Source organism: Rutidosis leptorrhynchoides, chromosome 2 (assembly GCF_046630445.1).
Source record: "Rutidosis leptorrhynchoides isolate AG116_Rl617_1_P2 chromosome 2, CSIRO_AGI_Rlap_v1, whole genome shotgun sequence".
In the NCBI taxonomy this organism is placed as follows: Eukaryota; Viridiplantae; Streptophyta; class Magnoliopsida; order Asterales; family Asteraceae; genus Rutidosis; species Rutidosis leptorrhynchoides.
In genome coordinates, this window is record NC_092334.1 from 613,505,203 (window position 1) to 613,518,476 (window position 13,274).

The 13,274-nt window shown below is 31.6% G+C and overlaps 2 protein-coding genes across 2 annotated transcripts; one reads left to right on the forward strand and one right to left on the reverse strand.

The window, feature by feature from the left end:
• The first annotated feature begins 10,575 nt into the window (after positions 1 to 10,575).
• On the forward strand, positions 10,576 to 12,387 carry LOC139890023 (cationic amino acid transporter 1-like). Its single transcript, XM_071872929.1, has one exon. The coding sequence runs from the start codon at positions 10,576 to 10,578 to the stop codon at positions 12,385 to 12,387; it is 1,812 nt and encodes a 603-aa protein (XP_071729030.1).
• A 253-nt stretch (positions 12,388 to 12,640) lies between these two features.
• Positions 12,641 to 13,199, reverse strand: LOC139893500 (protein EARLY FLOWERING 4-like). Its single transcript, XM_071876666.1, has one exon. The coding sequence runs from the start codon at positions 13,153 to 13,155 to the stop codon at positions 12,787 to 12,789; it is 369 nt and encodes a 122-aa protein (XP_071732767.1). The 5' UTR covers positions 13,156 to 13,199; the 3' UTR covers positions 12,641 to 12,786.
• Positions 13,200 to 13,274: the final 75 nt, after the last annotated feature.

Here is a 13,274-nt window from a genome sequence, read left to right on the forward strand (position 1 = left end):
AAGGAGTCGAACACTCATATCCGTTGGAGTTAACTCACCTACACCTAATCTCTTATATAATGAAAGAGGCATAACACTCACACTTGAACCTAAATCTGCTAGTGCATCATACATGACACAGTCACTAAGTAGACAAGGAACAATAAATTCACCCGGATCACCTACCCTAGGTGGAGGATTTGGTGGAACTGTCTTCACCGGGTTACTTCTATTGTTTTTGTTTCTTGCACTTTTTTATTCTTCTTCTTCTTCTTTCCAGAGGTATCACAAACTTTATTACCTATTACTTGCTCATACTCAACTCCTTTTCTTGGAAACGGGATGGGTGGTCAGTATGGTGCCACCACTGGCTTTACATACTCGGGTGGTGGTGGTGGTGTAACTTCTTTATTGTTACTTACATCTAAAACTTTCCCATCTTCTGGTATTGGTTTTTCAGAATTTGTTGATATCATGTTAACATTTTCATTCCGAGGATTTACTTCATTATTACTCGGTAGCTTTCCTTGTTCCCTTTCACTCATCAATCTAACAAGAGTACCTACTTGTTTTTCTAGATTCAAAATGGAAGCTTGTTGAGTTCTAAATGACTGATCAAACCTCTCATTCGTTTGGGTTTGAGTTTCAATAAATTGTGTTTGAGATTCAACTAGCTTAAATACCACTTCTTCCAGATTTGACTTCTTCTCGTCGGTTTGTTGTGGTGGTTTATACAAGCCAGGTCTTTGTTGATTGAAAGTGTTGTTTTGAGTTGGTTGGTTATTCGGACCTTGTTGGTTATACGAGTTATTGTCGGGTCCTTTTGGATTGTAAAGAATGTTTTGATTTCGATTGAAGTTTGGCCTTGGCGGTTGATAATTATTCTGATAACTATTTTCCAGCCTTTGGTTCATGTAGACAACATTCTCACGTTGTTCCATCGTTTGTTCAATGTGACAGTCTTTCATTAAGTGTGGTCCACCGCATTGCTCACAACTGATTCGTATTGCGTGAATATCTTTATTCATCTTTTCCATTCGTCTCTCGAAAGCATCTATTTTTGCGAAAATGGAATCAAAGTTATGGCTAGAATCGGCTCTAACCGCTTTAGATGAACGATATATATCTTTCTCTTGGTGCCACTCATGAGAGTGGGAGGCTGTGTTATCAATAATTTTGTAAGCTTCAGTTGCGGTTTTCTTCATAATGGAACCACCAGCTGTTATGTCGATGTCTTTTCGTGTAGCAACGTTGACACCTTGGTAGAATATTTGTACTATTTGATAAGTGTCTAAACCGTGTTGAGGACATCCTCTCAACAACTTTCCAAATCTTGTCCACGCCTCATATAGAGTTTCATTTGACTTTTGTGTGAACATAACAATTTCTCCTTGAAGTCTCACGGCTTTAGATGCCGGAAAGAATCTTTTAAGAAATTTCTCAACTAAAACATCCCATGTGTCAATCGCCCCTTCAGGTAACGATTCTAACCAATCTTTGGCTTCTCCCTTTAAAGTCCAGGGAAACAACATGAGATAGATCTGTTCATCCTCAACTTCTCGGATTTTGAATAGTGTACAGATCCTATTAAACGTACGAAGATGTTCGTTTGGATCTTCCTTCGGCGCACCACTATATTGGCACTGATTAGTTACCATGTGTAGGATTTGTCCTTTGATTTCATAATCTGGCGCATTAATGTCTGGCTTAATAATGGCGTGACCTTGACCCGTGCGTGTGGCTCTCATTCGGTCTTCCATACTTAGAGGTTCCAGATTTTCCATAATTGAATTTGTGAATACGAATCACTAGAAGATTCTGATTTAATGGTTTGTGGTTCAGGAGGAATGATTAGTGGTTCTGGATCTTGGAATTGTCCCTGAATATTCTCCGAATTCTCAATTGTGAGGTCGGGTTCAAAAGATGGATTATCGGAAATTTGAGTTGGAGTTCTTGGTCGACTAGATGATGATTCTAAAGAAAAATCAACGGCGACAATATTGGCTAGATGTCTTGATCGAGTTATAGGTGGTGAACGTATGAAAGGTGGTGAACGTTTTACTCGGTGCATTCACTGAATATCCTATTAGTTTTTAAAAGGAAAGAAAAATTATATAAGTTATCCAATTAATAGACTTTTCTGATTTTGCCCACGTTTCGAATAGCCAAAAGATGCAGCAAAGGGGCAGGATTCGTTTGGTCTCAATATAATTGAGTACTGTTTGGCTCCAATAACCCGGTCCACGTACAAATCCAACTATTACTACGAACCAGAAAATTTTGATGTCTATCAATTTAACCACTTAAAATAAATTTTCGTAATTTTAAGAAATTTAGATAAGAAGTAGAATAAAAATCTTATCCTAAAACTAGAATAGCGAGAAATAAGAAAGAAAAAGATTGCGCGTCGAAAAAGGTCGAAAAATAAAAGGTCGAAAAATAGGCGTCGAAAAATAAAAATAAGAAAGTAGCGCGAAAAACGGCGTCGCAAAATTCTAAAGCACATAAATCTTAGTCTAAGGAATAAACACTTAAGGGATTTTACGGCAAACCTAAAAATTCTAGAAATAAAAATAACTATGGCAAAACTAAACTTAATACTAAAAATTGTAACTAGAGTCTAAAAATCTAAAGGTAATAAAAAAAAAACTTTTTTTTTAATTTTTTTTTATTTCGTTTTTTAAGGATTTTAAAATTTTTTTTGTTTTTAAAAAAAAAAATTTTTTTTATATAATTTTTTTTAAAACTTTTTTTTTTTAAATTTTTTTAAAAAAAACGATTTTTTTTACAATTTTTTTTTTAAAACGAATTTTTTTTTACACAAATTTTTTTTTTTTTTTAAAAACGAAATTTTTTTTCCCTTAAAAAAAACGATTTTTTTACCCAATTTTTTTTAAAGGAATTAATAATTTTTTTATTATTATTATTATTTTTTCAAAACTTTTTTTTTAACTCATTTACTATTTATGAATAGTAAATGAAAAGAAATTAATTAATTTACTATTCACATGAAAGCGACATGATAGAAATTATTAATTGCAAGTTACATAATATACCCTTGAAATATTTAATAAATACGACTTTTTAAAACTTTTACGATTCAAAATAGTAAAGGAAAGAAATTAATTAATTTACTATTCACATGAAAGCGACATTGTAGAAATTATTAATTATAAGTTACATAATATACCCCTGAAATATTTAATAAATACGACTTTTTAAAACTTTTAAAACTTTTACGTATCAAATTTGATTCTAAAATATTATTATATTATTATATTTTATTTCAATATTATTATATTTATTAAATTAATATATTTAAATTAATATATCTTTAATCAATCAAAAACTAAAAAAAAAACTTTAATACCCCGTGAAAACACAAAAAGTGTCCCCGAAATTACTTTTTTATAACTATATTTTTACAGATATAAATTAAAAATATAGCGTTTTAGCGCTCCCCGGCAGCGGCGCCAAAAACTTGATGATGTAGCGTGAGGGTACGAAATAGTATTATTTTTAATACAAAATACTACAAAATATGACACAAGTTTTATTAATTTACGGATGGGATATACCTAAACCTTGCTACAACACTATAGGCAGTGTACCTAATCGTAGAGTAGTGTAGTTTTTAGTAAGTCCGGTTCGTTCCACAGGGAGCTGGTGATACTTACTATATTTTTAACTATATTTATACAAAATATATATAATTATATAAGTAGTAATATTATTATAAAAGGGGGGTTTTACCGTTTAATGACCGGTTTGTCGATTCTATATTTTAAGCGTAAAGATAAAGACGATAATTAAAGTGCGTAAAATAATGACAATAAATAAAATGACAGTAAATAAAATTGCGAGTAATAAAATGACAGTAAATAAAGATACGATGAGAAATATAATAAAAGAATTATGCTTATTTAAACTTCCGTAATCATGATGTTTGACGTGTTGATTTTAATTTATTACCATGGGTTAATTGTCCTTTGTCCTGGTTTATTTGATACGTCTATCTGGTTTTTGTCCATAATAGTCCATCGGTCATAAATATAAAGTGCGAGTATCCTCGTCAAATTACCCTTATACCCGAAGTCAAATATTCCAACTGATTAAGGATTTAAACTGTGACGCAGTTATCACTTCTGTCAACAATTACACCATTTATCACTGTATGTAATCCACCCCTGTTTTAATTAGTTTATGAATATTAATTCATCCACTTGATCAGAATGAATAATCAATTACCCAACCCAATTGATTAATTAAATGATTATAACAGATTCCATATGAACATCACTAAATAGGACAACCATAACCATTATTAATTATTAGGTTAATTAATTTGAAGATAGTTTCGATAGACTCCAATGAGTTGTCACTCAATTAGACAATACCCCCCATCTATTAATAGTCAATAGTTCAATTTCCACAAGTGTCGGTCTTTTGCCCAAACCTTAATTATGGTCCAAAGTTCAATAACCCCTTCTTAATATTTTAGCCCAACATCACGATTACTTCGGCTCAAATAAGCATAATAATAACTTAGTTACGATACATTAATTTAAAAAGGAAGAACATAGCTTACAGTGGTGATTAATAGCGTAGCGTTACACGGGCAGAGTTTCGACTTTAAAACCCGTAAAATATTTCTTACAATAACCCAATTATTATTAAACTTAATATTATAAATATAAATATATATATTCTTACAGAGGGAAAGAAAGAAAAATGAAGTGAAGGTGTTCTTTTTCATTACTACGTGAATTCCATTTTATAGGCAAATGTTGATTTGAAATTTTCACTTATGACCCCTTAACTATGCTCAATTAACAACTTTTTATTATTTATTATTATTCTTATTATGAATTATTTAAATATTATATTATATTCTTGTGCATAGTTGACTTGTACTTTCAGCTCCGTTGCGTCGAGCGTTGATAGTTGGCTCGGGTACCGGTTCCGGATTTTCGAACGTCCTTTCGTATAATTTAATATCTTGTACTTTGCGTTTTGTAACTTGTACTCTTGTCATTTTTAGACGTTTCTCATCAATAAATTGAACCTTTTGAATTGTATCTTGTACATTTGAGCTTTTTGGACGTTTTGGTCTTTCAAATCTTCGTTTTTGTCTTTAAATCTTCATTTTCGAGCGATTTGCGTCTTTCGTCTTCGCACTTATTTATTTAACTATTACAACTAAAAATAAGGAAATTACATTTAAAAACTTTACATATTGGAACGATATTGCTACTAAATATATGTTCATTTGGAGCACTATCATATATATATACATCATATACTTGTGACTCCGAAGGCTCAAATGAATTTGACCATATAGTTATACGTTGTACCTTGCACATTAATTTTCAGTAGAAGCTTTAGATGCATATTATTTTCAGTAGAAGCTTTAGATTCACTTTTTTTTAATCACCAAATACCACAAACACTTTGTTTGCGTTTGTTCATAGTCATCAATGAAAACCATTTTCTTTAATTTTATTTTATACAATAAAATTAACGCATCATTATTCTTTTCAAAAACAATAATCTATTGTTATTGTTCACTTGTGCCATGTTTAACAACAAAAGTCAACAACCTCTATCTTGTTTGTTGTGGCAACCAAAAACAACCTTTGCTTTTGTTACCGAGAATCCAAGACCAAAAAACAATTAATTTTTAATTAATCTTTTATCAAAACCATAAATGATTTTATTGATCTACGTTGATATGGCCATAAAGAATTGACGGCTGACCTACTTTTGTAAGTGTATTTCGGCTATCATCCCGAAAACGCACAACGACTTTTTTTTTTATGAACTATTTGTTTCATATCTAGCTTAGGCAATTATTGTGAACATTTGGTCCCTATAAGAGCATTTATTTTTAGACTTTTAGTTGATTTGTACTTGTCACAATTAGGGATAGCACCCGCGGGTCGTGGATGCGGATCCATTGGATCCATCACCCGTACCCGCGGATTTTTTTTAAGAGACATCCAATTGAACCCTTGTTCGTTGAAACAATTTGACTATATTTTTACTCCCCATTATTAAACGGGCCATTTTGATGCACACTCTTAAAAAAATAATTTGTTTTTTAAGTTTTATTATTCAACCTTCTTTTTTCAACGGTCACGTTTTTAACAAAACATTTGACAAGTTTGAAAAAAAGTTTTTTATTGATTATCATCAAAAGTTTTCTATTGTCACTCTACTGGATGGAATTATGGCATACAACCAAAATTGCAACCCAACACTACATAAGAACAAAAAGGTTGTTTTTAATTAACATATGTATATGTGTTAAACTCGGAATAATAATAACTTATTTTAGAAAATTAACATAAGACATGTTGAAACATTTTTGTCACATTTAGCTCATCAAGTCTAATACTTATCATTGATAGATTTTATCACGTCTAGGAGATGTTTACTTTTTTCTTGTATTAAGTCCTACTTTCATTTACCTTTGTTTGGAAATTTTTTTTTTTTTTTACTTTGCTTTCCCCCTTTCTGTAAAACTCATTTAAACACTTTCTTTGTTTTTTTTTTTAAAAAAAAACTTCCTTTTTTTTACGTTACCCGTAAATTATAAATATATAAAAAAAACTTTTTGTTTAAATTTTTTTTCTAGTTTTTAAAAGGCCACTTGACCAATTTTTTAATTCTTTCACAACACCTGATATCGTGATCGTGACCTTTCACCAAAGCAAGAGATATTCTTGATAAACTAAACACGGACTCGTGTTTGAAATTGTCGGCCACAAAAAAATTCATTTGATAAAAGTATATATATTTTTTTTTAGTTATAGAAGGAGACCACTTCATTTTCAATACTTCATTTTTGACAAAAAACTATTCCATTTTACCATCCCCTTTTTTTTTTCTTCTTACTTTAACTTTTAAGATATACTTTTAATAAAAATACAAACTACTTTTTCTTATTTTAACTTTTAAGATTTACTTTTAATAAAAATACAAACTACTTTTTGTATTTTAACTTTTAAGATTTACTTTTAATAAAAGTACAAACTACTTTTTCTTATTTTAACTTTTAAGATTTACTTTTAATAAAAATACAAACTATTTTTTTATTTTAACTTTTAAAATTATAAATTTAAGAATAAACATTAGTATGCATGAAATAAATAATGATTAATTGCATAAGTAATCATAAATGTTAGATAACATATAAAGACCCCGTCGTATTCGTATTGATCGGAATTAATCTCGACCCATGGTACCGTGTTGTCAAATGACGTGTTGCGTACATAAAGTACCGTGTTGTCAAATGACGTGTTGCGTACAATCATGAGGTCTTATTAACATAAATATAAATGTTAGTGAAGTTAATAAGAGTTAGATTACAGAAAATATAATTCAGGTGGTATAACCGACCATATATAACTTAAATAACATAAATATAAATGTTAGTGAAGTTAGTAAAAGTTAGATTACAGAAATATAATTCAGGTGGTATAACCGACCATATATAACTTAAATAACATAAATATAAATGTTAGTAAAGTTAGTAAAAGTTAGATTACAGAAATATAATTCAGGTGGTATAACCGACCATATATAACTTAAATAACATAAATATAAATGTTAGTAGTCCAAAATTTGATATATTCGAGTCTGAAAATTATTAATAATTTCATACCTTGATTAGTGATTCGAGATCGTTTGAGATATCTTTTAATTACACTAAGCTTTTCGTGCTGATAACGTGTTATAATTCAGTAGGATTATAACTACCTTTAGTGGCTTAGTTCTTGACTGTAGACTACTAATAAGTATATAGAGAGAATATGAGAGAATATGAGAGAATATATTTAGTGTGTGTTTTATAAACTCATAACACACATATTTATACTCAAAAAATCTACTATACAATATCTATAATAATAATAAAATTAACATCCAATTTAACTTTTATAACAATATGTATTATTTTACTTAAGGTATGTTATATAAATTAAAATTAAAACAAAAGAGCATTCTAACTTCACTTTTGCTTTTCAAATCAAAATCAAATCAAATCAAAAAATCAAAATATATATAAAAATAAATTCTAGCTTCTTTTGCACAATTATTAATAAGAATTCTACTTTAGTGTAGAATAAAAATAAAAATAAACATCATGGAATGTCGTTAAATTATTTAACTTTATATAAAATAAAATATGTTTAGGTCGAACCTAATTGACCGAACCAATAACTAAGCAAACTTAATGGGTAGTTGTGATCATTTTGGATATAAATACGGAATATTACAGTAACAACTAACCCAATTTTATGATCAGCTTTACTTCAAAGTTTAAGTTGACAAATCCTAAAACAAGCACTATATATATATATATATATATATATATATATATATATATATATATATATATATATATATATATATATATATATATATAGTGGGAAATTTGGATTTTGGTCTTTATTTATGCTAACAACGTACTTATACTCTTACAGTAGTAATTCAACTACACTACTATATAATTTCATCGAATACATCAAGTTTAGCTAAAGAAATTTGTACTTCATTTTCAAAAACTAAAAAAAAAAATGTTGAAAAAGAATTACTCGAAAAGAAAAGAGAAAAATGTATAAAGAAACATATAAACAGTTAAATAATTTATATACAATCTCAAAGTTAAAGAAAAGTAAAAAAAATAAAAATAAAATAAAGTTAAAGAGTCCTTTTAAATATAGCCATAAAGGCTACCAAGTATGCGTTGCCCCCACAATATGTAAGCCTTGTGTTGGAACGGTTCCACGTTCGTAAAATAATCGGCGTGGGTTCGAATCTTAGGGGGAAAGTTCTTTCCAGGATTTTGTTGTGGTGACAAGGTGCATGCCGTAAGTCATTCCTTTAATCAAAAGCACACCGGGTACGCATTGCGCGATGGTGTGTGAGGAGTTTCCTTCTAACATGTGCGTGTGAGTGACATATGATCACGAAGATGCTTAAGTCTCATTTGGGTAACGCCGATATTACCTTTAGAAAAAAAGAAAAGAAATATAGCCATAAAGACTATGTTTAAATTACTAAGACGTGGATATTTATTTGTACTTTATTAATAATTATATTCATTATTTGCTAATATGCAATAATCATTTTCCTAACCTTAGTGTATTAGTACTGTACAATAACTACAATTTATACTTTTAAAGATACCTCTTAAGATTAGATAAGTCATTAACATAAATGAAAACCTTAACCTAACATGCATAAACAAGAACAAAAATTGCACATTCATTATGTAAAAATACGCAACTAAACATATAATGTGACCACTTGAGCATAGGTCAACTTGTCACCGAGTTTCTAATGAAGTATGAGACCAATGTTCAATTCTTGATAACGGTTAAAGTCTTATTGTCCTTTGTAGTGTTTCGTGTAATTATCTTTGTATACTTCTTTGTCGTTGTCTGCTAGGCCTTTTTACTCATTATACTTGTACAGACACTTCACACTTCAGTTTGTTTGTATACATACTTTCTAGCTTTTTTTAAAAAAAAAAAAAGAAAAAGAAAAGAAAAACGGTTACAAATGAATTAATTGGGCTATTGACTAGAAGAGGCGTCAATATGCGCAATTCACTCGATTACAGGTCTCGTCCCTCGGAACGCTCGTTACCCAGGATTTTACTCGCTAGTGGGAACGCAATGTGATTGTCGCTAGAGAGGTTTTCTCTCCGAACAAAAAAAAAACATATAATGTAAATATTTATTATTTATTTTTAGTATATTCCAACATGTTTGTAATTAGTAAATGTGTGAAACATTTTTATTTTTTACTTTACCAGTACTTGTACGCCGCCGCACCATATTATTCGGTTCTCCCTTACAATATTTATTCGCTTCACCTGTAACGTTTTCTTTTTAGTATCACACTTTCTACTTCCATTTTACAATTCGATTTCTCCGCCGCTTCAACAAGGTACAACTACATTCTTAAACCCTAGCTTCTATTGTACAACTACCTAATGCATGATTATTCATTCTTTCTACTAGCTCTGTTTTGTTTAAACTGTTAATTAAATTAATGCCTCAATTGCTTGACTATGTGGTTCTAGTTTATGATTTTAATTAATTTTAATTTGTTTTTGTTTTATGCACAAACCACGTGTGCAGATTGTAGAATGTTTTTAAGCTGAGTATTATATTCATCATCAAATCAATATTGTTTTTATCCATATCATATGTCTGTCAACTTTTTTTGATTCTGTTTATTTTGTTTACTGTAGTTTTAAACAATAAAATAATAATTTGCATTTGTTTTGTCTATTTCATTGTAAAATTTTTGTTCATTTTGATTGTTACAAAACCGTGTTCAGTTTGAGTCATTTGATTTAGTGACATGATAACCTAATAAATTTAAAAAATTGATGACGTGGAGGTAATCTAGTGAGGTGGCAGCTGACATGTCATTTTTATTTGTAGAAATGAAATGCTAGGTTTACAAGTAGTGTACAAAACTTTGATTACAAAATGATGTCCTGATTATTTGAAAAGTGAATTGTATATATTTTGTAACTTTAGCGTTTGTTTAATTTGATAACTTACAAACAGGATAAATATGGTGAATTATAATGGAGATGCTACTAATGAACAAGGCAATAACATCGCGAATCCGAAAAAAAGATCTTGCGGGTTCACAAAAGACGATTTCTTACCTGAAGAATCATTTCAAAGCTGGTCAAACTACAGTAAGGCCTTACTGGAGACCAAAACACGACTGAAAGACCGTGTTCTGGCCCGTTCGTCAGACCAACTTGAGCTCCACGATATGCGGGCCCGTAGCCAGAACGAAATGAGAAAGACACTTAACTGGTTTGATCTTATTTGGTTTGGTATTGGTGCAGTCATGGGTGCTGGAGTTTTTGTCCTTAGTGGGGAAGCAGCCCGGGATTTAGCGGGTCCAGCTGTTCTGTTATCATATCTCATTTCGGGCTTTGCTGCTTTACTTTCGGTTCTCTGTTATACCGAATTTGCTGTCGAACTTCCTGTTGCTGGTGGCTCGTTTGCTTATCTACGAGTCGAACTTGGTGACTTTATCGCTTATATTGCAGCTGGAAACATACTTTTTGAATACGTTGTAGCCGGAGCCAGTGTGGCCCGTTCGTGGACCTCATATTTTGCTACATTGTGCAATCACGACCCAAATGACTTTCGCATCAGCGCCACATCATTATCAGTCGGGTTTAACCAACTTGACCCAATTGCAGTTGGTATCTCAATTCTTATCTGTATCATTGCGTGTTTCAGCATCAAGGGTTCATCTAGGTTTAATTCAGTCGCAACAATACTTTATATGACTTTAATGGTTTTCATACTTGTAGCAGGGTTCACAAAAGCAAACACATCAAATTTTCAACCTTTTACGCCTTATGGTATACGGGGCGTTTTAAAGGCGTCATCCGTTTTATTCTTTGCGTACGTCGGGTTCGACGGGGTTGCGACACTTGGTGAAGAAACCAAGAATCCGTCTCGAGATATACCACTCGGGTTAGTCGGATCCATGATGATCGTCATCACTATTTATTCACTTTTAGCGACGGTTTTGTGTCTCGTGCAACCGTACAACCACATCGACCGAGATGCACCCTTCACAATCGCATTTCAAGCAGTCGGTATGAATTGGGCCAAGTATATAGTCGCGTTAGGTGCGTTAAAGGGTATGACAACGGTTCTATTGGCTAACATTATCGGTCAAGCTAGATATTTCACTCATATCGCTCGAACCCACTTGGCTCCACCGATTCTAGCCGTGATCCACAAGAAACGTGGAACACCAATGAACGCCACCATCATCATGACATCAGCAAACTGTCTAGTCGCGTTCTTCACAAGCCTCGACATTTTAGCTAACCTTCTTTCGATCTCGACGCTCTTCATTTTCTCACTTGTAGCAATCGGATTACTTGTAAGACGATATTACTCAACAGGGGAGACAACAGTCACAGATCGAAATAAACTAATCGTGTTCTTAACTTTGATCATATGTTCTTCAATTGGTGTATCAATTCAATGGGCATTGAATGTGGATTTTTGGGCGGGTTACGTGATTATGTCTGCAGTTTGGTTTTTATCCACATTGGGATTACAGTTACTTGTGAAGCAAGCTAAAAAGCCGAAACTGTGGGGTGTACCGCTGGTACCATGGTTGCCATCAGCGAGTGTTGGGATTAATGTGTTTATTATGGGCTCGATTGATGGTGCATCGTTTTTGAGGTTTTTAGCGTGGACCGGGTGTTTGCTTGTGTATTACTTTTTTGTAGGATTACATGCTTCGTATGATGCGTCTAAAGATGGTTTGCAGGTGGAGATTGGTCCTGTGAAAAGCTCTGAAAATGTTGAACTGAAGACGATAACTACTACTGCAAAATGAGTTGCTATGTCATGTGTAATGATATATTTACACAGTTTTGTTACAGTTATTGGTTATTGAGATCATAAGTTAACATACTGCAGTGTTTATGTGAAGTATCCCCAATTGTAATGTTATTGATCTTAATTGTTGTGGCCCTTGAATAATAATTTGTATGAAAATCTAAATGATCTGGTGTAAAACAGTAGAAACAATATTAATAAAACCCTAAATTTGTATAACTCCAAATAACATATACAATAATCATACCATATGATATAATAATAAAAAACATAACATATATATTACACTCATATTTCATTTCATCCATAAACAGAATCATAATTATCAAAATTAACTTCCAAATACTCAAAATTAACATTATTATTATTATTATTATAATCATACAACAGAAACAGATTAAGTCTTACAAGTATTATCCGGATCATTCTCCAAATTCCGTGGATGAAACACACTCGAAAAATTGGTAGAAAGATTGGAATAAAGCGCTACTATTTTTGACACATTATTATTAATCTCTTGAATTAAAGCAACATTACTGACCATATTTTCATGAATTTTTGACCGATGATTCTCGTTAACTTGTTCAATCAAAGCTCGATTCCGATCCAAAACGGATTGAACTTCACGGAAACTGTCGGTGAAACTGGTCCAAACAACCTCGGATTCTTCTTCGCTGTTGCCGTGATCTTGTGGTTGTTGAACGTTTGATGATTCGTCCATGGTGGATTCAACGGCAGATGAAGAAGGAGAATCGAGGGTTGTCATTCAATTAATCCATTTTTCTAAATCGGGTTTGATTTGACTCATGTTTTCTCGCTCATCAAATCCTTGTAAACTTCAATCGGGTCGTCGGGTCAAATAGTGCTGGGTAATTGGATTTTGAC